The sequence below is a fragment of the Siphateles boraxobius genome, unplaced genomic scaffold (assembly GCF_051911475.1).
Source record: "Siphateles boraxobius isolate OS27281-9 unplaced genomic scaffold, OSU_SipBor_1 18, whole genome shotgun sequence".
Lineage (NCBI taxonomy): Eukaryota > Metazoa > Chordata > Actinopteri > Cypriniformes > Leuciscidae > Siphateles > Siphateles boraxobius.
In genome coordinates this window covers 7,686,096-7,707,620 of record NW_027508788.1, presented here as the reverse complement: position 1 = coordinate 7,707,620, position 21,525 = coordinate 7,686,096, and the positions used below count along the sequence as shown (strand labels likewise).

The 21,525-nt window shown below is 38.2% G+C and overlaps 3 protein-coding genes across 10 annotated transcripts in view; 2 read left to right on the top strand and 1 right to left on the bottom strand.

The window, feature by feature from the left end:
- arhgap32b (Rho GTPase activating protein 32b) overlaps positions 1-14,586 on the top strand; it is a 174,894-nt gene extending 160,308 nt beyond the window's left edge. For all 8 annotated transcript variants that reach the window (XM_077233165.1, XM_077233164.1, XM_077233163.1 and 5 more), the window contains 5 exons: positions 15-160; positions 332-406; positions 500-1,264; positions 5,729-6,318; positions 10,225-14,586. In XM_077233165.1, coding sequence (XP_077089280.1) covers positions 15-160; positions 332-406; positions 500-1,264; positions 5,729-6,318; positions 10,225-12,483 — 3,835 coding nt within the window. In that variant the 3' untranslated portion in view covers positions 12,484-14,586. The remainder of the gene's footprint in view (positions 1-14; positions 161-331; positions 407-499; positions 1,265-5,728; positions 6,319-10,224) is intronic.
- On the bottom strand, positions 14,584-16,329 carry anapc13 (anaphase promoting complex subunit 13). Its single transcript, XM_077233190.1, has 3 exons — positions 16,255-16,329; positions 16,025-16,130; positions 14,584-15,724 (listed from the first exon to the last, which is right to left on the bottom strand). Exons 1-3 carry the CDS (start codon positions 16,314-16,316, stop codon positions 15,599-15,601), a joined length of 294 nt encoding a protein of 97 aa, XP_077089305.1. The 5' UTR covers positions 16,317-16,329; the 3' UTR covers positions 14,584-15,598.
- A 703-nt stretch (positions 16,330-17,032) lies between these two features.
- Positions 17,033-20,038, top strand: sc5d (sterol-C5-desaturase). The gene is made up of 5 exons (XM_077233162.1): positions 17,033-17,151; positions 17,472-17,688; positions 17,780-17,912; positions 18,221-18,321; positions 19,037-20,038. Exons 2-5 carry the CDS (start codon positions 17,479-17,481, stop codon positions 19,490-19,492), a joined length of 900 nt encoding a protein of 299 aa, XP_077089277.1. The 5' UTR covers positions 17,033-17,151; positions 17,472-17,478; the 3' UTR covers positions 19,493-20,038.
- The last annotated feature ends 1,487 nt before the right edge of the window (positions 20,039-21,525 follow it).

The following is a 21,525-nucleotide window of genomic DNA, read 5'->3' as shown; positions in this document are numbered from 1 at the left end:
CATTTGTTACCTAGGAAAAGGCAGCCCATAAAGTCTAAAAAGTCTCCAGTCGGCAGTTGGCGGTCTTTTTTCAACTTGGGCAAGTCTTCATCGATGTCTAAACGCAAACTACACCGCAATCCCAGTGAACCAAATGAACTCAAGGCCATGGCATTGGCTGGTTAGTGTTGTGCCATTTTCTCATCTCAGAATGTCAGATGGTCATTATTACAAAATAAACCCAGTGGTTAAACAGGTCTTACATCATGCCAGAGGGGTTCATTTTGTGGTAATGTCATGTAAAAGCAATTTGTATTAACTTCTTTGTTCCCACTTTATTTTCACTGCTCAGGAGGAAGAGGAGACACCAGCACTCTTCGGTCTGCCAAAAGTGAGGAATCGCTCACCTCTCTGCATAACGTTGAAGGTAACAGAATACTAAATCTCAAAAAATGCTCAGAATAAACTTCTAAATCAACCATTGTGAAATGACGACGTTCTTTCTTTTCCTTTAACACAGGAGAGTCTAAGGTTTACAGGCCCCGCAGACCTCGCTCCAGCAGTGATGCTCTCTCTGCTTCTTTCAATGGTGACCTGCTGGATAGCAGGCAACACTGTAACTCGTATGACAACCTGGACCAAGGGGACAGTGATGGGGATGATGGTCCAATTTGTGTGCCTGCTCTCATCTCCCCACCCCGTTCCGCTGATGATGTGGACCTGAGCCCCCCTGACATTGGCATGGCCTCTTTAGATTTTGACCCCATGTCTTTTCAATGTAGCCTTCCTCTGGCAGAGACTTCCATTTTGTCACTTGATGTAGATGCAAACAGTCTAAAGAGGAGTCAGGGCAGTGGCTCAGATCCGGTCTCGCCAGTAAGAGCTAAAGTTACAAGCTTTTCTTTGTCTCCAGTCCACAGTCCAGCCTTAAAGGATAGAAATAAACTGCCCCCTGCATCTGTCTCAGAGAAAACTCCAGTTCAGTCAATTGAGAGCAGTGAGAAGTCAGCTGTTATGGCTCCTCTAAGCATCTCTGAATCCGCTGCCTCCATTCTAAGAAAAGGACCAGAGAGAACTGCACTTCAGCCCTCTTCCCCACAATCTCCTCTCGACTCTCCTGCAAAATTGAGCTCTCTGTCAAGAACCACTGATCTGCCCCTGAGTGAAGCCATTCAACAAGAGCTTCTTTCTAAAGCTGCTACATTTGAGAGTAAAGAGAGTAAAGACATATCAAGCATTGAATGTTTACAGACACCACAGGTCACCTGCTCTCAAGAGCAGCCAGGTAAGCTGAACTGAAACACAGGGATATGATAGCTTAAATTCATAATGTTTCTTGAGTCATTGACTTTTTTTGTGCTAAATTAGTCACCTTTTTTTATATAGTGCTTTTTATAATACAGATTGTTTCAAAGCAGCTTTACAGAGATAACATGAAAATAATCTTGTAACAATATTGTTGAATATAAAATTAAATGTCCCCAGCTAAGCAAGCCAAAAGCCAATGGTGAAAAAGGCGATAAATTAAAAATGACTTAAATACACCTCTATGATGAGCATGTTTTTAAAATGTCAGGGTCATAGAACTGTTTCGCAATCATAACGAAGAAAACCGCCTCATTTAAAATACTGAAATTCATGAAAAGGAAAACCTTAAACATTTTGTCAACCTTTTATTGTTTCTCTCATATAAGCCTTTTTATATAAACATTTTATTTATTTATTTGAAACACTTTTTTGCCCTCCAAATCAAATTCATGTGGTGTGACATGCATGAAAAAAAAAAAAACAGGAAATTGTCATAGAGAGGACCCTTGCAAACTCTCATAACTGTATCAAGAATATCAGATACCAGAATACCCGATCCATAAGTCTTATACAATTTCATGTCAAAGCAAAGTTGTAATGTTTTGGTGTGACTCCCCAAAAATGTAATGATATTTATGAATGTAATAATTTATATATTTCATATATATATATATATATATATATATATATATATATATATAATGTGTGTGCTGTCAAAATTAATGCATTAACACACACTATTAAGTTTCTCAGTTTAACCCGTTAAAAATATTTAACGCAATTAGTCAGACAATATGATCACGCTCTTATTCATGCAAATGCTTTTAAACCAAGCACAGAAAGCCTCTTCAGACAGCGCCTGAACGGACAAAAACACAAAATTATGCCAAAATGACCGTTTTATCGAGTATCCTTGCAAGCACAGTTAAATGAAGTCTAAAATGAACTTTTTAAGTTGTGAGAAAATGGGATGCATGTCAGATCTGCGTGATGTGCAACAGTGGCAGGTTTTAAAGTGACAGCAGCCCAAAACAACTGCTGTTGTAATGTCTGCCATTAATGTTAATCAAAGAAAAAGAGAAAACCACTCACTGCTCTTGACTGAATAACATGTGTAACTTTGATAAGGATTAATCTATATTTAGTTTGATTTATGTAGTGAAGACTGAAGTGTTTGATAACTTTATTCAGTTTCTGTATGTATCCTACCTGTTAGACCTACCAAAAAATCTTAAAGCACTGTTTACAAGGGAAAACAATAACTTTTTGTGCATTTTGACCGGGCAAGTAAAAATCTTAACCGTTCTGAGTGGGCCAGTAGAATTTTGAAAATTGAAGGGCACAAGTAAATGTGACATTTATTATAATGGGTTTATGTGAAGATTGTTTTAAGTTCACTTAAATTAAGTTGTATTATTTAAAGCCCAATAAATGTTAATAATTAATGGCAATAATGAATGGCTAAAATTGAGAAAAAAGAAATCAGTACCAGTATTGGTATCAGTGATGCCTCCTTTCATAAATAGATGCCATTAAACAAATATAGGCTACTGTTTTTGTTTCTACATTAATTTGGAAATTAAATGTGAAATTATTACAATATAAAAATATATTAACTTTAATGTTAGGTTTGATTAATATGGGTTTATTACAAAAAAAGGTGCGATTTTAAAAAATGTTTTTATTGATTTGACAGCACTAATATATATTAGGGCTGTGCTCAGAATATCGATACAACCATACATCGCCATGAACTCCTGATGATGCACGTATCGATTCAGCAGCTGCCGTATTGATTCTGTCTTGCTTTTGAATGTAGCCAATTATCATGTGGTGCCAATTTTAGCAGCGCGAGCAGCAGCGCGAGACATTCAAAATGGATAAGAGGATTTTGCCACCGCCAACAAAAGTAAAATAAAAAATATGGGAGAATTTGGGGTTTTACTCTAAACCGGAGAGTCAGACATTAGACATTAGACATGAGCCATGTGATATGCAAGAACTGCAAAACAAAAGTTAAGTACTCGACAAACCTCTCTCTGTATATGGCAAGGTATCATCCAGACTAGCCAGCCAAAAGTTGTCTGATGCTTTTATCTCAAAACTCCTACCCACGTCTCAGTGCCCTCAAAAGATTACAAATGCATTAATGCGCTTCATATGTCAGGATTTACAGCCATACAGCATTGTCGAGAATAACGGCTTCAGACAATTGCTTCACAAGTGTGAGCCACGCTACACAATACCAACACGTCAGTTTTTAACAGAAGCGGCAATTCCCCGGTTGTTTGATGAAGTTAAGCGAGACGTTTTGCTGTCACTCTCTTCTGCACAGAGAGTTTAACTAAGTTAAATTTAAGTTGTTACAGTTTTTGCTTTTATGGAATATGTTAAGTTTTGTTTAGTCATTGAACATTGTTGACACGCTTCAGTGTCACTATAATTTACACTATAATTGTCATTTCAGTTGAGGCAGAGACTTTAAAAGATGGAAGAGCCATTTAAACAAATATATTTCATTTAGAACACTGGAAATCTGGTAATTTGATGTTGAAGTAATGACAATTACTACTACATAAAAAAAATATTGAGTTCAATCTTGACTTTTGACCACTATTTTAAAGTTACTGTACTCTGCCTTTGTATTGTCAGCAAAAAGTGAGAAGTCATGCCAGGGCAAAAGGCAGTAACTTCCACATTATCAATATTTGGTTGCTGATCACCATTAACAAAATCATTATAGTAACACCTGTATAAAATCTAGTGATCATGGCATTTATTTTGTATGATTATGATTTTGATATAATTACTTATAGCAATCTACTTATTGCTATCCTGTGCTTTGGTTGCATTCTGGTGGCCCTATTAATACATTAGACATGACAAAATACCTCCATATAGCAGTAAAGAGTATCTTCAAGTGGTACAGGGTGGCATAAGACCTGCTAAACACACGTTCAAAATGATCATGATAAAACAGATCCTCGCGCACATTCGACCCGAAGACTGGTTTATAGCGGTGGATCTGAAAGACACATATACTTTCACAGGCGCTTCCGAGATTCGTGTTCAAAGGTGTCACGCTCCTCGTCCGTTCACGAAAAGTAGCCTACGCAGTGCTTTCCCCCTTGAGACTCAGTAGGGAGCGCGTTCTGGACTACCTAGACAACTAATGCATTTATAGCACAACCTTTTGTGTTCTGGGTCTTTTCAGTATTCGGTGGTTTCAGCTGCCTGTCTGCCCTATTATTTTGCTTGTGCACATCGCTCGTCCCGCGGATTTATTCCAGACCCTGTGATTGTATGTATAACCTGCTTGTGACAGCTGGTCTGATGTTGTATGCACCAGCTCTTCTTGCTTCATTATGTTGTATGCACCAATATTGTTGCTTCATTATTATCACTCCCTGTGATATATTAGTTCCGCGTTGGCTCGACCGTGTTCAGAGCGAAGTTTTGGCACTCTGCCAGCTAGATGCATGATTGTTTCAACCAGGTCCAGTACTAGAACTGGGTGAGGTGGGGCTTTAGTTCTTTGTTGTATTCACCTGCTATGACATGTGTAACATTATTCTGTCAACTCTGCTTATATCCTTCGCGATCGATATCACACGTTTGTCGTTGGAGTGGGTTCAGACCATACTAAATGTTCTGACCGCATTAGTGCAGGACAAAGCTCTGAGGACATTAGAAGTTACTGGGACTGATAGCAGCTGTACAAAGTACACAGGCTACAACGTAATTTCAATTTAAATGGCGAGTAAAACAAAGGCAGAACACCATATAATCTGATAGGTAGCATTATTTGATAGAACGCCGGCACCGTAACTTCATATTGACGCACAGCTAAACAAAGGCAGAGTACCGTAACTCAATATGAGCGTTCCAAAACAAAGCCAAATAGCAGTAACTGGTGTTACGGTGTTCTGCCTTGGTTTCTGATGGGCTTTTGGAAGTTACTGTTAAGACAACCCATTATTTTCGCGAAAAAACAACGGAATTGACTCAAGATACTTATCCACATGATAAAGGAGGTCTTGAATGTGCCAAAAATATCAATAACTCATTTTTGACCAGAAACAAAGTTACCGTCTTTTGTCTTTACACTGCAGTAAACAACTCTGCTCAAAAGAAATTTAAATTCCAAATACACAGCCCTAATATATATATATATATACATACATACAATAACATGTCATTGACCCTGATGCTACTGTGAAATGATCCTCTAAGGTACACTGTTTGAATTTCATAAGATAATTATTTGATTTTTCAGGTTTAGTTCACCAGGCTTTTACCTGTAACGCTTTGCATGAGTGCCCTCAATGTAGAGAAATCTTTCCACAATCAGTAGAAATTTAACATTTCCCCTCTCTTACCTTTCTCATGAATATTAGCCTGCCTGCCTTGTTTGAGTTCCCTCTGTTTTGTCCATCCATAGGAGCCGTAGTTCTGGACTCACCAAAGGGCAATGTCCCTGTCAGCTCTGTGTCCCTCATCCCTCCCCCTCCCCCACCAAAGAACGCTGCCCGCATGCTTGCACTAGCTCTAGCTGAATCTGCCCAGCAGGCCTCCATTCTGTCTCAGAGGCAATCCTCTGGACCCCCTACACCAGTGTCCCCTCTTAAGCCACAAGAGTTACTGGACACCCTGGACTGGCCTCCTGCTCCTTCCTTGTTATCACAGCCATCCCTGGAGGAAGCTTCAGTCTCAAAGATATCCGCTCTTGCGTCTTCACCACCATCCACCCCACCTGAAAAACTAACTCACTCAGTCAGTCTGCACTTTAACACAGCTGATAGTGGGGAGCCATTTAGCATTTCCTGCAACAACCAGGATGTTGTCTCACCAGAGAGCCCAAGCCAGAATACTATGCCTTCTAGTCAACCTTCTCAAGTTTCTCAGACACAAAAAAGCCCAGAGAGGCAGCAGCCTGCTGTTGGCCAGACCCCTGTGAGCACAGCCAAAACCACAAGCACCACACCAACTATCAGCAGCAAGGATGCTGTCATTCAACAACCCAGCTCTGAGGTAAGTAGTGGCACACGCAGGGATGTCAGTCACACTAGTACTTAGATACCAAGGCTAAACGTTACATTGTAATAAATATTCATTAGGGCTGCACGATATTGAAGAACAATGTGATATCCTATAACTTGTTAAATAACGGAATATTCAATATGCTATATGATAATGGTTTGTTTGTAAAATAAATTATTTCAATATATTTAAAAACCAGCTTACATGTTTAACATTCATTTTGTGATAAGAGAGCATCCCTACAACTTCTGAAAGTGAACTGCAGTTTTTTACTTTAGCATTAGCTACATAAAAATTAGAGCTGTCACTAACGATTATTTTGCGATTACTCAAGTAATCAGATATTTTTGTGGTAATAAAAATAGACCTAAGTCTTTAAAATGAACTAAAATAAATATATAAAGACGAGGCAATAATATTTGGTTCAAATAAAGTATCAAAAACAAGTAATTATATGGTTTTATCGAACAACACTGTTAAAATACATGATATACATAATATAAGCAATCATAATATTTACATTATGTATTATAACAAATGCCTGCAGAGGGTGCCAATGGCCTCGTGATTGTTACTCACAAAACATTATCAAATCCTTGTTTAATATTGGCCAAACAACAATTCAAATGTTCTCTTAATCTTTCATATTTGGCCATTTATTTATGATAGAAATGTTACAGCCACTGTTATCTCTGTGGACATCAAAACATGCTAACTTTTTAAACTTCTATTTTGAAATTGCGATGAACAACCGTTCACATATTTAAAAACGTGTGTGTCTGTGTCTGACCCTGGACCACAAAACCTCATAAGGGTAATTTTTTTTTTAAATTGAAATTTATAAGATCTGTAATCTGAGGGTGCAAAAAAATCTAAATATTGAGAAAATCACCTTTAAAGTGGTCCAAATGAAGTCCTCTATGTTGCTGCATCCACTCACAAAAATACATTTTTTATTTTTTTAAGGTAGGAAATTTACAAAATATCTTCATGGAACATGATCTTTACTTAATATTCTAAGTAATTTTTGGATAAAATTAAAATGTATTAATTAATTGTGACCCACGAATGTATTGTTAGCTATTGCCACAAATATACCCGTGCACCTTATGGCTGGTTTTGTTGTCCAGGGTCATATATATATATAACCCTCAGGGCATATATTTATTTGATTGAATCACAACCTATGTGAAATCACAGTAGCACTATGCTATACTATGGTTTTAATACATCATGCAGCCTTAGAAAACGGTCTAATAATGCGGTTCATGGATTCTCGCCCTTGGAATGTGCCACTTCCGGTATTTTGCCGGTTACCCGGCACGGGTAAATTGCGATCGAGGATTTTTTATAATTGAGTACTCTAATTTAATTGAGGAATCGTGACAGCCCTAATAAAAAGTTAGTGTCATTTTAATGTCAGTGTAAACCAGGGGTATTTAGGATTTCAGGTAGGCCTACATTAGATTTATTTTACAACAGAAATTGAATAATCAAATGTAAAAATAAAACACTGCTTAGTCGTCACTGTATTGAATTGATTCTTATTAAAGCTACAAAAGTTCTTCCGTCAAGAGCAGTATGTGATTTTCTCTTTGTCTTTTGATTATTAAGCACACAGACTTAAGCAGGTTTATTAGGCGGCTGTGACTTTAAGAGCTGCACAGATCCAATATATTGTTACATACGCGCTTTCTTTCTCAATAGTTTACTCCACTTAAGACATAGCTGACTGTGTTTACATGAATACTCACCAAGACGGGCATTTTGACATAATTTTGTGTGTATATGGCCATATACGCTGCAGAAGAGAACTGAAATCAGGATTACACAAGAGACAGCTTCCTGTGCGCGTGAGTAGGCCCTACTTCGCTTATTGCGCCTAATAACATTAAGCATATCACACGTATGTAACAGTCATGTGTCCAGTCTACTCTGTGCTGTCTGCGTTGACCTAAAACTTAGACTTTTTGTAATTTTTTTGACGTATTATAATCATTCAGTTATCTTAAGCCATTGCGACATGCATATCTCAATATGTGCAATTGTGATATTGCTATCATTTCAATATATCGTGCAGCCCTTATATTGATCATCCAGGTCTTTACCATTGCAAGTTCAAATTTCAAAGAGCATGTTATTAACCCTCTCGGGTCTGTGGTGTTTTGACATGCCCTGATATTTGTGCTTATTTCTGTTACTTGTAACATTTTCATGGCTTAAGTCTGATTTCACTGTATTCAGCACAAACTCTGCTACAATAATGTGAGCACCATCTGTGTAAAGTTTGTAGTTTTGTGGTTTGTAGGGGAAAAAAATTAAGTCACTGAAATAAGGACATAAAATCCATACTGAATATTTGTTCACAAGACTTTTGAAAATTGTATCATGTAGCCTAGAAATTTAGCTACAAAACAATGTTTAAAAAAAAAAATCCTGCCCACTCATTCACACAAAACAATATGTTGATTTAAAATTTGTAAGAGATGTTTTGTGTAAGAAAGCTGTATGCGGGGAGGGCGTGAATCATGCGGCCCATTACTATAAATCATTAAAAAGGATCACCCAAACTGAAAGCAGAGACCATTTACTGAAATGATCGAGCTGCACCTCACTGTGAAACATTATTGTTAGCACATTATAAACATCTATGTTTAAGCAGATATCCACGAACATGGTATTTAACAGTAAACACTGGTCTAAACATTCTAATATTCATTATGTTAGTGTAAACACTCATACTAGCCTACTTTTATATCATGCTGTGTTTTATATTATAGAGCATAAAAACATCTTCGTGTCATATTTATTTAGCATTGAAAGGTTGCCTACCTGTCTATAGTTCATATTTCAACATGTTTCCATCGTCAAAAAGCGAGGTGGTTGACCCCTGGGGGTTAAGCATTATTGCGGTTTACTTGCCAAGAAAAACATCAAAAACCATGTGTGGAAGTATGTTGGATCAAGGGATTTTGTTTTAATTTAGTTTTTTAGTATTTATGCGAACTTTTAGATAGGGCTGGTCCGAATACCATTTTTTGAGCTTTCGAAGCTTCGGTAGGAATGAACATCGAATATTCGAAGCTTCAGAATCTCTATATGTCTCAGACATCCCAATTCTCCTGCATATTGATAGCGGCTCCCTGATGCCCGCAAATTAGTTCAAATCTCCCGAAATCTAGAGCTCGTGAGCTCCAAACCGTGTAGCGCGCGTACGACAGAGAGGGAGAGAGCGAGAGACCTTGCGTGTGTGTGCAAATGTGCTTGTGTGCCCCTTGAAGCGCATATAAAATGCGCATTATCATCATCAGCACATGATTATTTTGAGAACCGTTCATCCAAAAGACTTCACAAGGGAGTGCAGTGTATTTGGTGCAATATAGATAGACCGGCGACACGTTCAGAATTAATAAACTTTTAATAAACTACAGAACGGCGCGAGCGGGAAGCGGCGCACCTTACGCGAGCAGAGCTTATGCTCTGAGAACGGACACTGCACTAGTGATATAAAACACACACACACAGGTCTGCTAACTTGAGCAATATTTTAAATAAGGTAGTCTAATATTTTTCACACTAACAAATTACTAGGGTAGATTTAAATAAAGAAGCGGAGCGCCTCACGCGAGCAGAGCTTATATTCTCCGAGAATGGACACTGCACTAGTGATATAAAACACACTAAAACATACATTTATACATTTTAATACTACATACATTTTAATACATCTTGTTGTATGACATTTCAGATTTGTCGTATTGTATCGAAATTGTTAGCAAAAATAATTCGATCATTAATCTGGAATTGGTATCAGTAACTAAATTTACAGCACATGTAAATAATATTAAAGGAAAATATGTAAGATATCTAACAGTGCTTGTTTGGTTTAATCCTTAGATCCGTATGACTGAAACGCTGCTGCCACTGAAATCAACAAAGGCATCAGATCAACTGGTTGCAATTCTTCAGCCTCAAATACAGATTCAACCTAATGCCTCGTTTCGATCTCAACCTCAAGTTCAGTCTCATTCTCAGTCACATGCACAGCCTCAATTTCAGCCTCATTCTCAGTCACATGCACAGCCTCAATTTCAGCCCAGATCGCAGCCCAATGCTAGAGTTGCGCCAACCCCGGCAGCACCTCTTGAACCTGTGGAAAAACCATGGGAAGCCATAAAGCCTGTACATCCAAAGGGAGATAGCGCTCCTCAACACCACACTCAGGGAGTGACGCCGCCAACACCCCCTGTTCGCTCGATTGAAAGTAAACTAGCAATGGCGGCTCTCTGTAACACTGAGGCAGCAAACCCCGACAATTTTCATGCCATCTTAGAGACATCCATGAGAGGCTCAGTGGAGGAGACTCCCCCACAATCTCATCCACCTCACCGCAGGTCTTCCACTCATCAATCAGGTTATATTTACCACTCAAAAGGGGAGGCAGCCCTATTGGAGCCCACCGCAGAGGCATATTACCATCAGCGGGTAACCACTTCTGGTCAGGCTACAATAGGGTACCATTACCGACCAGAGAGTGTTCCACCTCACGTTTCTTACGTGTCAAAATCGGAGCCACAGATTTCTTATAGAGGCCACGGTGATGGGCGATACAATACGATTGGACCCAGGTCCTACCACCAGTCCATCAAATCTCGTGGCCCACCGAGAGCCGAGTACGTTTCTCCAAGTTCAGTGCACCACTCCCATGGCTACAGCCAGGTAGATGGACCTACCGTGTACCCAACAATCCGCAGGGTCCACTCCCTACATGTGCCCCCCACGGCTATCCGCTCAATGCCAGTCACCAGAACTGAGGTTCCCCCAGATGATGAGTTATTTTACTATCAGCGCCCAGTCTACCACTGCAAGTCTCACCAACCACCCTCTCAAGCTGACTATCATGTCACACAACTGCAGCCTTACTTTGAGAATGGAAGAGTTCAGTACCGCTACAGCCCCTACTCTGGTTCTCATGTTCTGGATGCCCCTTTCTACGATGTGGACCATTACGGTACGATCCGTTTACGGCATGTCCATTCCTTCAGTGGTCGGGACAGTGCCCCTCTCCTTCGATCTGGAGCCAAATCTGGAGGCTACCACTACCTTTCACGTCATTTCATTCCTTTAAAGGAGCATAGCTTCGTAAGCAGGGACATGCCACCTTACAGTGGTTCAAAGGGAAATATTTACTTTGCGTGGGACCCAGAGGAAGCAGAGAGGCTTCGCATACACTCCATCCGCAGGGAAAGCAGAGCGAGGCAAAAGGTGAAGGGTTCTATTATGTCTCAGTATGACAATGTGGGGCCCTACATGCCAGTGGATATAGACATGTTACACTTGCGCAGCAAATCAGATCCTGGCAAAACCGTATTGATGACCACCGAAAGTAAGGAGGCGAGATACAATATTGTTCCTGGATCTCAGCATGCTCCCAGGCACTTGATCTCCGATCCAGATGTCCTGTTGTATATGGAAACAGAGAAGCACTGCCAAGGAAATGGAATGGGAGACAAAACCACCAAACAAGGCAGTTCCAGGACCTACTCATCAATCCATTCACATCAATCGCAACCTCCACCACGAAGTCTGCAGCACTTACCAGAGGGTAGCCATCTTGACCCCAAGTTTGAGCCAGGGGAAAAGCAACTGAGCAGTAAACATTGGCAGGAACACTCAGAGAGCAGGAGTGCCCAGCCTTGTTACGAAAGATCCGATTTGGATCGCCACATATGCAGGGTTAAAGCCACAAGAAGCGCCAGTGAAGATGAACAAGCAGCGCCTGTGAAGCCAGCTCCTCCACCCAAGCCTGAGAGATCCTATAGTGTTAGAGAGCGGCAACATTACAACCTGTCTAGTCTTCCTGCACATTTACCGGACAATACACATGGAGACCACAGTGGATCCTACTCCAATCAGTCACAGGGGCAAAGACAAGGCTCTGTTACTTCACAGTCACACTACGACAACCTGGATGACTACCATCCGGTACCTCCGTCCCAAACCTCACTAGCTAATCGGAGTGGTTCTAGCTCCTATAGCCCTGGTTTCTCAACTCCACACAGTAACCGTGCATACTCCACAGCCTTAGGACAGGGCGCCTTCATACAAGCTGAGCTTTCAGTGCAGAGGCCTGAGGCGGAGATTAATGCAGAGTAAACAGGCATTTAATGAAAAATGGGATAGATTTGGAACATTATTGTAGGTGTCAATAATAATTATAATAATTTGGCAGCCTCTGCAGGACAGTGGACTGCCGCCTGACTGTTTACATTGTTTCATTTTTTTTAAATGTACAAAGAAATGTTAAAGACTTTTTACTGAACTGAATGTACCATATTTTCGGTTGTTTAAACATGGATATATAACTTGTTATATACTGTAGATACTCTGTGTTATTGACAAATGGTACATAAATCATAACCAGATGTATATCTGAAATGATGATGTATATCTGAAAAGTACTACTGGATATAAGGGATTCTTTAGCTCTGTTTTATTTCTTTGAAAAGGTCTGGGATGTGGTATAAATGAAGTGTAAAGGTTTGCATTTTAGAAATGCATGTAATCTATCTTTTACAGAACAGTTCTGTGTACCTTGTGAACTTTCTGGATGTTACAGTAACAGTGGAAAGGAACCCCTGTTTAAGTCACCCTACCTTAATTTTATACTCCGTTTACACAACTAGGTGGTACATGAAATTCTTAATTTTCTGCCTTCAAGTTGGAGGCCCAAAATGTGCATTTTTCATTTTGTCCAAACGGTGCCATTACTATTACGTATGATAGGGTTTAATCACAAGCAACTGGATTTCTTTCTTCATTTGAAAACTTGACCAGGTTTGACTATGCTTGGATCGATTTGAACTGTGCTTGGACAGGTTGCTCTTTGTTGTTTGAGGGAGCAAACAATGAATGCGGATTTGATTGCAGAAGTGTTCATAAAGGTGTTGAAGAATGACTGAAAGTGAGAGTGCCTGTGTGATACGACTCCGACACATTTCTCTTCCCCAGAGAAATCTGTTATTGAAAGGGAGCTTTTGATACATTAAGTGATTAAAATATGTATCTGACTGATTCAAGACCAGTGCCATACTTACATTTTAGTAAAAAACCGTATTACTAAATTTCACATAGATGCATAACTTTTCTTCTGTAAGGGGAACCACTTACCTGAAAACTCATTCATTTAATTCTGCTTAACTTTGTGCTTTTACAATGAGGACAATGTACATTGTTGTCAGAATGATTCTGTCAGATGGAGATAAACCTATATTTTAGTAATTTAAAAGGACAGTTTATGATCAGTGGACCCAGTTTTGTTCTTTTGCTAAGTCATTGCATGTTACCGTTCTGTCTGACAGTAATTATTATTATTGCGTAGCGATAACTTTAAAATTCATGTTTGAGTATTCAAGTGAGCCCAAGCTCGCAATGGCATAATTTGTATGTTTGTGGTTGATTCCCTGATAACATGTTTTTGTGTTTTGCCAAGTCTTATGAAGTTCATTCTAATTTTGCCGGCATTTTTATGATTGACAGTTAATAAGTGTTTTCTCTGGGGTTTTTTTTGTTGGTTTTTTTAGACTGTGAAAAAAATGGTTGGGTGGCTAGTGTGCAAAACAAATAAAGGCATTCATATGTAACCTCTATTTTATGGGACCAAACTGAAATTTTAATGCAGCATCTCCATGCCTGCATTCTCCTCATGAGGACTTGACCCTAAACATTAGCATTAAAGCCTCATGGCCTAATTTAATCAAGCTTTTATTGCCCTGCAGTCTGATTTCTTTTGGCCTCGATGACATTGTCTTTGAATGCAGATTTTTGGGGAATAATATTTTATTTTCAAGTATAATTTACAAATAAATAAACTTTACTATTTTTCTCTGTAAGATATACTTCATACAGCATAAATCCTGTAATATAATACAGCTACAGGCTTGATTTAATTTAGCTGCAAAATGGATCGTCGCATAACATATCAAATGCAATCTTGATTGAGATTTTTTTTTTTTTTTAATCTCAAGCCATTGTACTGTAAGTCTATAGCTATTTGGTCATATTCCCCCAAACCTATACACATCTGCCTAAGGACCCACCTAGCTGAACACATATTTCTGTAATAACAAGAAAGTATTATCATACATGTTGGCAATGACTGAAACATAATATGCTCGCAGTTAGCCATGGTTTAAATATATTTGTGATAACACTTGGAAGTGTCGCCTTTGAACACAAATAAAATTAAGCTTAGCCTGAGAAGGAATGATTTATTGATTCCATTCTTTACTGCTTATACATTTAATTTCATTATTAGCCATTTCATGCTAGCTTACATTATATTTCCAGTGAATGCATTTGAGTTTCATATTATATGTGTGTTTCTAATACAACTGCAGAATAAGGATGGCTGTCCCTGCAATCAGTCTAATGTGCACTACCTTTCAAAAATTTGATGTCGGTAAGATGTTTCAATGTTTGCACACCACCGTTTTCAATTAAAAACGGAAAACTTTTTTCATGCATTTTGGCCATTCATTTAAAATGCAAGCTTTTAAAATTGGGTTTCAAAGTGCAAGTTTTTGAAAACAATAATACAAATTTGTGAAAACTGTGATGTCACATGCATGCGTATTATGTGTTCAGTCTATAGGCGCGTAATATTTCTTTACAAAGTGGCATCGCCAAGTACTGGCCTGGCATGAATAGTAGTGTTAATTTTCAGCAGCCATTATGGTGTCACTTGATCCTTCAGAAATTATTCTAAGATGCTTATTTGGTGCTTAAAAAAAATTCTTATTATCAGTTATCTTTTGGAAACCTTGATAAAAACAATCTGGATTCTTTGATGAATTGAAAATTCAAAGACCAGTGTTTCTTTGAAATAAGAACATTTTCTAACATATATGTATTTACTGTCACCTTTGATCAGTTGTAGATGGCAATTAAGAAAACTGAAATAGCTATTGTGCATTTTAGATAAGTAATCTGAAACCTTGAACATTATGTAAATTGTGAGAAAAAGCCAAATGTCTGGCAGTTTAAACAACTAGCACAAAACTAAAATGGATTGATACTGCACTTCAATTTCAAACATTTTATTTAGTTCTTTTGAAATCAAAACAATGAAACCCTTTTTAATGAGAATCACAGTGGCACAATTATTTAATGTCATATTTGCAGAAACGAGTCCGAGTTCTTTCTAATATAAATAAATCTTGGATCATACCACCCACAGAAGGATCAGTGGGAGAGGACAGAGCCTTCCCATCTAACTGCCGATGTGTGGGGTGTTTTCATGCAAACTTTGCAGGGCGAGATCTGACCACTTCATCTCTTGTTCTTTGACTGACTCGGTTGATCCACCGTTGTCTTGTTCTGCTTCTGGAAGTTCACTCTTTCAGAAAAAGAGAATAAGAGTTAAAACGTCATACGATATAGGCTTAGAGGCAATTTATGGAAAACATACAATACAAATGTAAAGTGCACCAATCGTCTAATTCAAATATTTTCATGTGTGAAATATGTGGCTGATCTGACTATGTTGTGCAAGTGAGGGAAAAAATGTATAATAATTTGATGTGCACATTCCACTGCTGACTGCAGTACTCACAATACGCGCCAATCATTGCCATGCTAAATTTTGATTTACGTTATTCGGAAGGCACATATCAAAACGGTAAAAATGAATACTCACCAGTGGGATCGTCACATCCTCATATGGCAGTCTGTCTTCTCTCCAGGCATCGTCTGTGAGATCAAGAACTCTTCCATCTCTCTGTACTTCACTGTCCATGATCCGACTTTGGTACACAATCAAAAGATCAATCTACGTTAAAAACAGTATCGTAAGTTATGGAGTGCAGTAAAAGTTTTGACCGTAAGAATACAAATCCGTACCATAGACAGTAAAAGCAAGATCCGTACAGTCTTATGCCCAGCGCAGCTGTTTGTTGCGTCGCTTTCTGATGACGACATATCCTATTCATTAAACCGTATAACTCCTACTTATATTTGAGCATACAACATATAGTCGATGACTGAAATATTTTTACGTTTTTACCTGGATTAATAAAACCGAGTAATCACAGTGTTTCTTTAATTTACTCTGATTCATTTGTAACGCCATATATATAGCGATGTACGATTTGTGAACAGATCTTTTCAATGAATCTGTTGAGCCGGTTCATAACCCCGTCTGATTGAATCTTCCACGAATAGTTACGAACAAGACGCACTAGAAATATTTTTACGTTTGCATGACAGTTCTATACAGAGTTGATTTTACTAAAATGCACAACAACTTCTCAGACAATATATGTAAATTAATTTAAGTACAATTAAATTAATTGTAAATACAAATATTTGAATTAAAAATGCATATATTTTATGAGCTGACTCATGGCTACAACAAAATGAACTAGGGCGGATACAATGACAATAAATATCTTAATAATAATAAAACTTAATCAAGAACAAGGTGTGTGTCACATACAGCTTTATTGAAAACGACAGGGACACATGATGACGCAATTATGTCAAGACGTCAAAGAATCATTGAATCTGTTTCAACCAGTTCTTTGAATAAAACTGTTCAAAAGAACCGATTCGCGGAAAGGCGTTGGACTTCCTATCACTAACGCCATGACCAGATTTTGCATTGACCAATGAGATGTCAAGAAACGGGCTCGCGCTGTCAGGAAGTGAGTTGCCATTGGCTGAGTCCGTTTGTGTTTCTTCAGTGAAAGCAGAAGGACTGCCTCTGTGAGCGCTTTAATATCAGTTATTTTCTTCGCTGGCGTGTCTTCAAAAACACAATTACAGGTGAGCGGATTGTTTCCTACAGTTACAGCATTTGCTTTTAGCTATGAACATCTGTTATCAACAACAACATAGACTTTTCATTCATTCTGTGTAATATTTTTTCTAAATCATTTTGTCTTTGGGAATTACTAAGTTTTTGTTTACAATAATGGGAAAAGTGCACTTGAGTGTTTAATGTTTCTTCCCCCTCAGTGTTTCTTTTGATCATTCTTTTTTATTTTTTACAATACAGCAGTGATGCTCAAATGATTTAATTTGAAGCTGCCTTCTTTAGTCACATTATAGACAGTTAATCACACTTCTTCTGGCCATCTTTTAAGGTCAAAGATGGACCTTGTGTTGAACGTTGCAGATGATTACTTCTTCACTCCATATGTGTATCCCTCATCATGGCCCGAGGATGAGCCTCTGCGACAGATCATTGGCTTGATGGTGGTCACCAACCTGGGTGCTGCAGTCTTATATCTAGGCCTGGGTGCTTTGTGCTACTACTTCGTTTTTGACCACAAATTAATGCAACACCCTCAATTTTTGGAGGTTTGTTAATGCTTCTAGCAACCTACAGTGTCTTTTCTCATGTTTCGCATCAGAGGCAAGAATAAATATGTTTGGTTTTTTTTGTCAACAGAACCAGGTGCAACGTGAAATAAAGTATGCTTTATGGTCTTTGCCCTATATCAGCATACCCACTGTAGCATTGTTTTTTGCTGAGGTCAGAGGATACAGCAAACTGTACGACAGAGTCGATGAATCCCCCCTCGGTAAGAGAACAGACCTGTGTTCATGAAAGTTCGCCAATCAAAGTTTGTGCTAAACAAGTGCTACATGGACAAAGCCTTTGCTTTGTCAAGGGGGTTATAGTTATTCATATATATAAAAAACAGGTTATGTGGAAACCACTGACTTTCAAACTTAAAACAAAATTACACCTGGCACATTAAAAATGACCGAATCTGGATCCAGCAAACTGACAGCCCTAATTTTAGTAAGTGCCAGTGATGCAGTCTGTCAGATATGCTTGATGCTATGGGCATTAACTATTTCATACTATTTATTCTTGTTTTTTCAGGTTGGTCAGGGCTTATTTTCAGCATGGTCTCTTTCCTGTTTTTCACTGACATGTGCATTTACTGGATCCACAGATTCCTTCACCACAAGTTAATATATAAGGTATTTAAGTTATATGATAATGCAAGGCATAATTATAAATTGGTTTAACACTTAACAGTGGCTAAAAAAAAAAAAGAGTAATATTACAAAAAACAGGATTATATTAAGGACACCGGAAACATATTAGCCAATTAAAACAATATTCCCAAGAAAACATGCTTTGAAAATTATGAGAAAGTAAACAATAAATAAAAAATCTATTTGTATTTTAGAACAGTGTTATTGAATAATATTATTATTTTTTTAATAATTTTAAGCAATTTTATGTGCTTTTGTCATTTTTACAAATTTTTGCTTTTTAAATGTCTGTATAGCTTCAGTTTTTACTCAATTTTAATACGTCAACTGATTTATTTCAGTTAGTTGAAAACTTTCTCATTTTTTCTTAAAAAAAAAAAAGTTTTTCATCTGATATTTATATTTTATTGTGAATTTGTTAATTTTATCCACCATATTAACATCCATATTATGGGTACATAGTAAAAATGACCCACCTGTACGGGTCACAATATGACACCTTTTGTTTCTGATTTTCAATATGCTTTCTGCTACCAATAAAAGTGTTCTCAATATAACAAATTCTTCCATATTTAAAACCATTCTGAATAATTGTGTAGATTTCCCCCTACAAAAAATATGGAAAAGGTGTATATTCCAAGTCTTTGATCTATGCCATATAATCATGTTTTTTCCATCCTTTTCCCTTGATATACAGTATTTTCACAAACCACATCATGTCTGGAAGATCCCCTCTCCGTTCGCCAGCCACGCTTTCCACCCAGTGGATGGATTTCTTCAGGGCCTACCGTACCACATCTACCCCTTCCTCTTCCCTCTACACAAAGTTCTGTACTTAGCCCTGTACGTCTTCGTCAACATATGGACCATCTCCATCCATGACGGGGACTACCGCGTGCCCAGCCTGATGGAACAAATCATCAATGGTTCAGCTCACCACACTGACCACCACCTCTTCTTTGACTACAACTACGGGCAGTACTTCACCCTGTGGGACCGTATCGGAGGCTCCTACCGCTACCCTTCAGCCATGATGGGCAAGGGGCCGCACGACCACATCAAGAAATTGATGGCAGAAGGGAAGCTGAGCTCAGACAGCATAAAGGGCCACTCTAATAATAATAAAAATGACATTCATGTCAAGAAAGAGTAGGTAGGCACATAAAAGCATCATGAATGGGTTTCAAGGTAAGATTTCTGCTCTTAAAATATGCCCTTAATAAGTCCTTATTTATGAGACTCTGAAACTCTACTTAGCACTAAAATAATCAGTTATGCATACAATTGCGTAAAGTAAGCGGACAAAATGATTCTATCTTTGCCAAATAGTAACTAACATTCACTATGGTTACCCTGTTGGTATTTTTGCCTTGCCTTTGTGTAACCTAATACGAATGACTTGAATTAACAGGCTTCTGACAAGTAAGCGTCTATAATTTTGTAATCATAAACATTCAAAGAATGTATGAAGATTGACAGGACTATCCCTTCACATCAACTCATTCACCTTTCTATTAGCAGTATGCCATTGTTAAAGTAAACAAGACTCCTCCATTGCTCTGTTTATCTATGACCTTATCAAGGGTTCAGAGACCAGGTGAAGGTTTTTACTGATCTAGTCATCTTAGTTTAAAAGAGATTCTGTGGTTTGCTTTTTATATAAAAATGCACATTCTTTCCAAATAAAAAAGTAGCTGTAGATTTGACTGGTGTTGTAATATTGTGCATGGAAATCTGAGGTCAAGTTGGTAATGTAATTAAGCCAATTATGGATGGAGAAGAAAGCTATATTGCTCGTGGTACATGATCGTTGATAGTGAACTTTATAACTTTTTAAAAATCACTGGCATTTTATTCCCACAGTTCGTGTGGCGCATCAGGGCACACACACGAGGGTGCTGTTGAATCACACATCATTCTGGTATTTGTGATTAAAGTACCAAAAGGTCCAGAATAACTGTTTCCGTCACATTTCCATCACAAAAGAACAGATTTTATTTCTTGTTAACTTCATAAACGTAAAACAAACAAACAAGCTCAATTAAACATATTTGTTCTTCATTATTTAAATGAGGAGAGAAACCTCTAGGCAATGCATTGTTAGGCAAATTTAATTCATGCTCCTGTTAAAAACATCATGGCAAGCTAATTAGTGGCTATGGCAACTGTTTATGATTTTTATGACTAATTCGTTGCCACAAAGGTTAACATTTGAAGTAAACTGTAAAGGCTGTTGAATCACTTGTTGAAAATGCTGGCAAACTTTGATTAAGGTGTGTTAGAGGGGGAAAGGGGACCTTTGTGTGAGGTGTTAAACTACAGCCCAGATACTTTTTTCAGTCATATTTCCTAGGAGAGAAATACGGATAAAAGTTGAAGTTGGCAGCTTTATTATGAATTAAAGTGGGCTAGCAGGGTTCCTTCAGCTTTTATGCTGTGAATATCAGAAGGCATTATGCTTTTAATGAATGTCCTTAATATAAAAAGTTAAGCACTTATGTTATAGCATAATGTGTAATTATATCTGTTATGTTTGGCTAATATATGTGGCAATTCTTTACTTGGCCTGGTGTCACAGTGTGTATATGTATATGCAAACTGTTGCGTGCGCGACCGTGCACGTGCTTTTTGGGAGTGAGAGAGTTTATGAACTAAATAACTGAACTTGAAAATGGTCTTTTATTTCATGCTGGGTGAAATGGCTTTATTATACAGTGGATGTGCATGCAGGCGTGGGATGCTGGGTGACTCATTTGTATCCTGGCAGCTAACTGAGGTACGCGAACACATCATTTCAAAGTTCACACTGTGGGTACCACCAGGAGCACTATTGCTTTGTGCACAAACAATGGCACATTTTCTAACCCATTATTATGATCGCGCGGAACCCAAAGAGGAAATTAATCATTACATTTCTGTCTACCTGGAATAATCTCCACCCTTTATTTGAATCGGTATCATCGCGTTGCTGTACTGCAGCTGTGGCCACTATCTTTCAATTACAGCACAGACCAATGCTCATTCTGTTGGGCTTCTAATGATAACTCCAGGCTGTTTACAAATGTCACTCACACAGAATGTGTTTCCACACAAATTAATAAAACAAAGTAAAACCTTTAGGAAATCTTTTAATTTAGTTTGTACGAAATCCTATTTTAGATATAGTACTGTGGTCGATGCTGATTT

Excerpts from the sequence above, each read along its gene's own strand:
- sc5d (XM_077233162.1), top strand. The coding sequence starts at position 17,479 with ATGGACCTTGTGTTGAACGTTGCAGATGATTACTTCTTCACTCCATAT. Across the intron at positions 17,689-17,779 it reads AACACCCTCAATTTTTGGAG|AACCAGGTGCAACGTGAAAT; the intron begins GTTTGTTAATGC and ends TTTTGTCAACAG. Across the intron at positions 17,913-18,220 it reads AGTCGATGAATCCCCCCTCG|GTTGGTCAGGGCTTATTTTC; the intron begins GTAAGAGAACAG and ends TTGTTTTTTCAG.
- anapc13 (XM_077233190.1), bottom strand. The coding sequence starts at position 16,316 with ATGAATAGGATATGTCGTCATCAGAAAGCGACGCAACAAACAGCTGCG. Across the intron at positions 16,131-16,254 it reads GCTGCGCTGGGCATAAGACT|TCGGATCATGGACAGTGAAG; the intron begins GTACGGATCTTG and ends TGTGTACCAAAG. Across the intron at positions 15,725-16,024 it reads AGGATGTGACGATCCCACTG|AGTGAACTTCCAGAAGCAGA; the intron begins GTGAGTATTCAT and ends TTTTTCTGAAAG.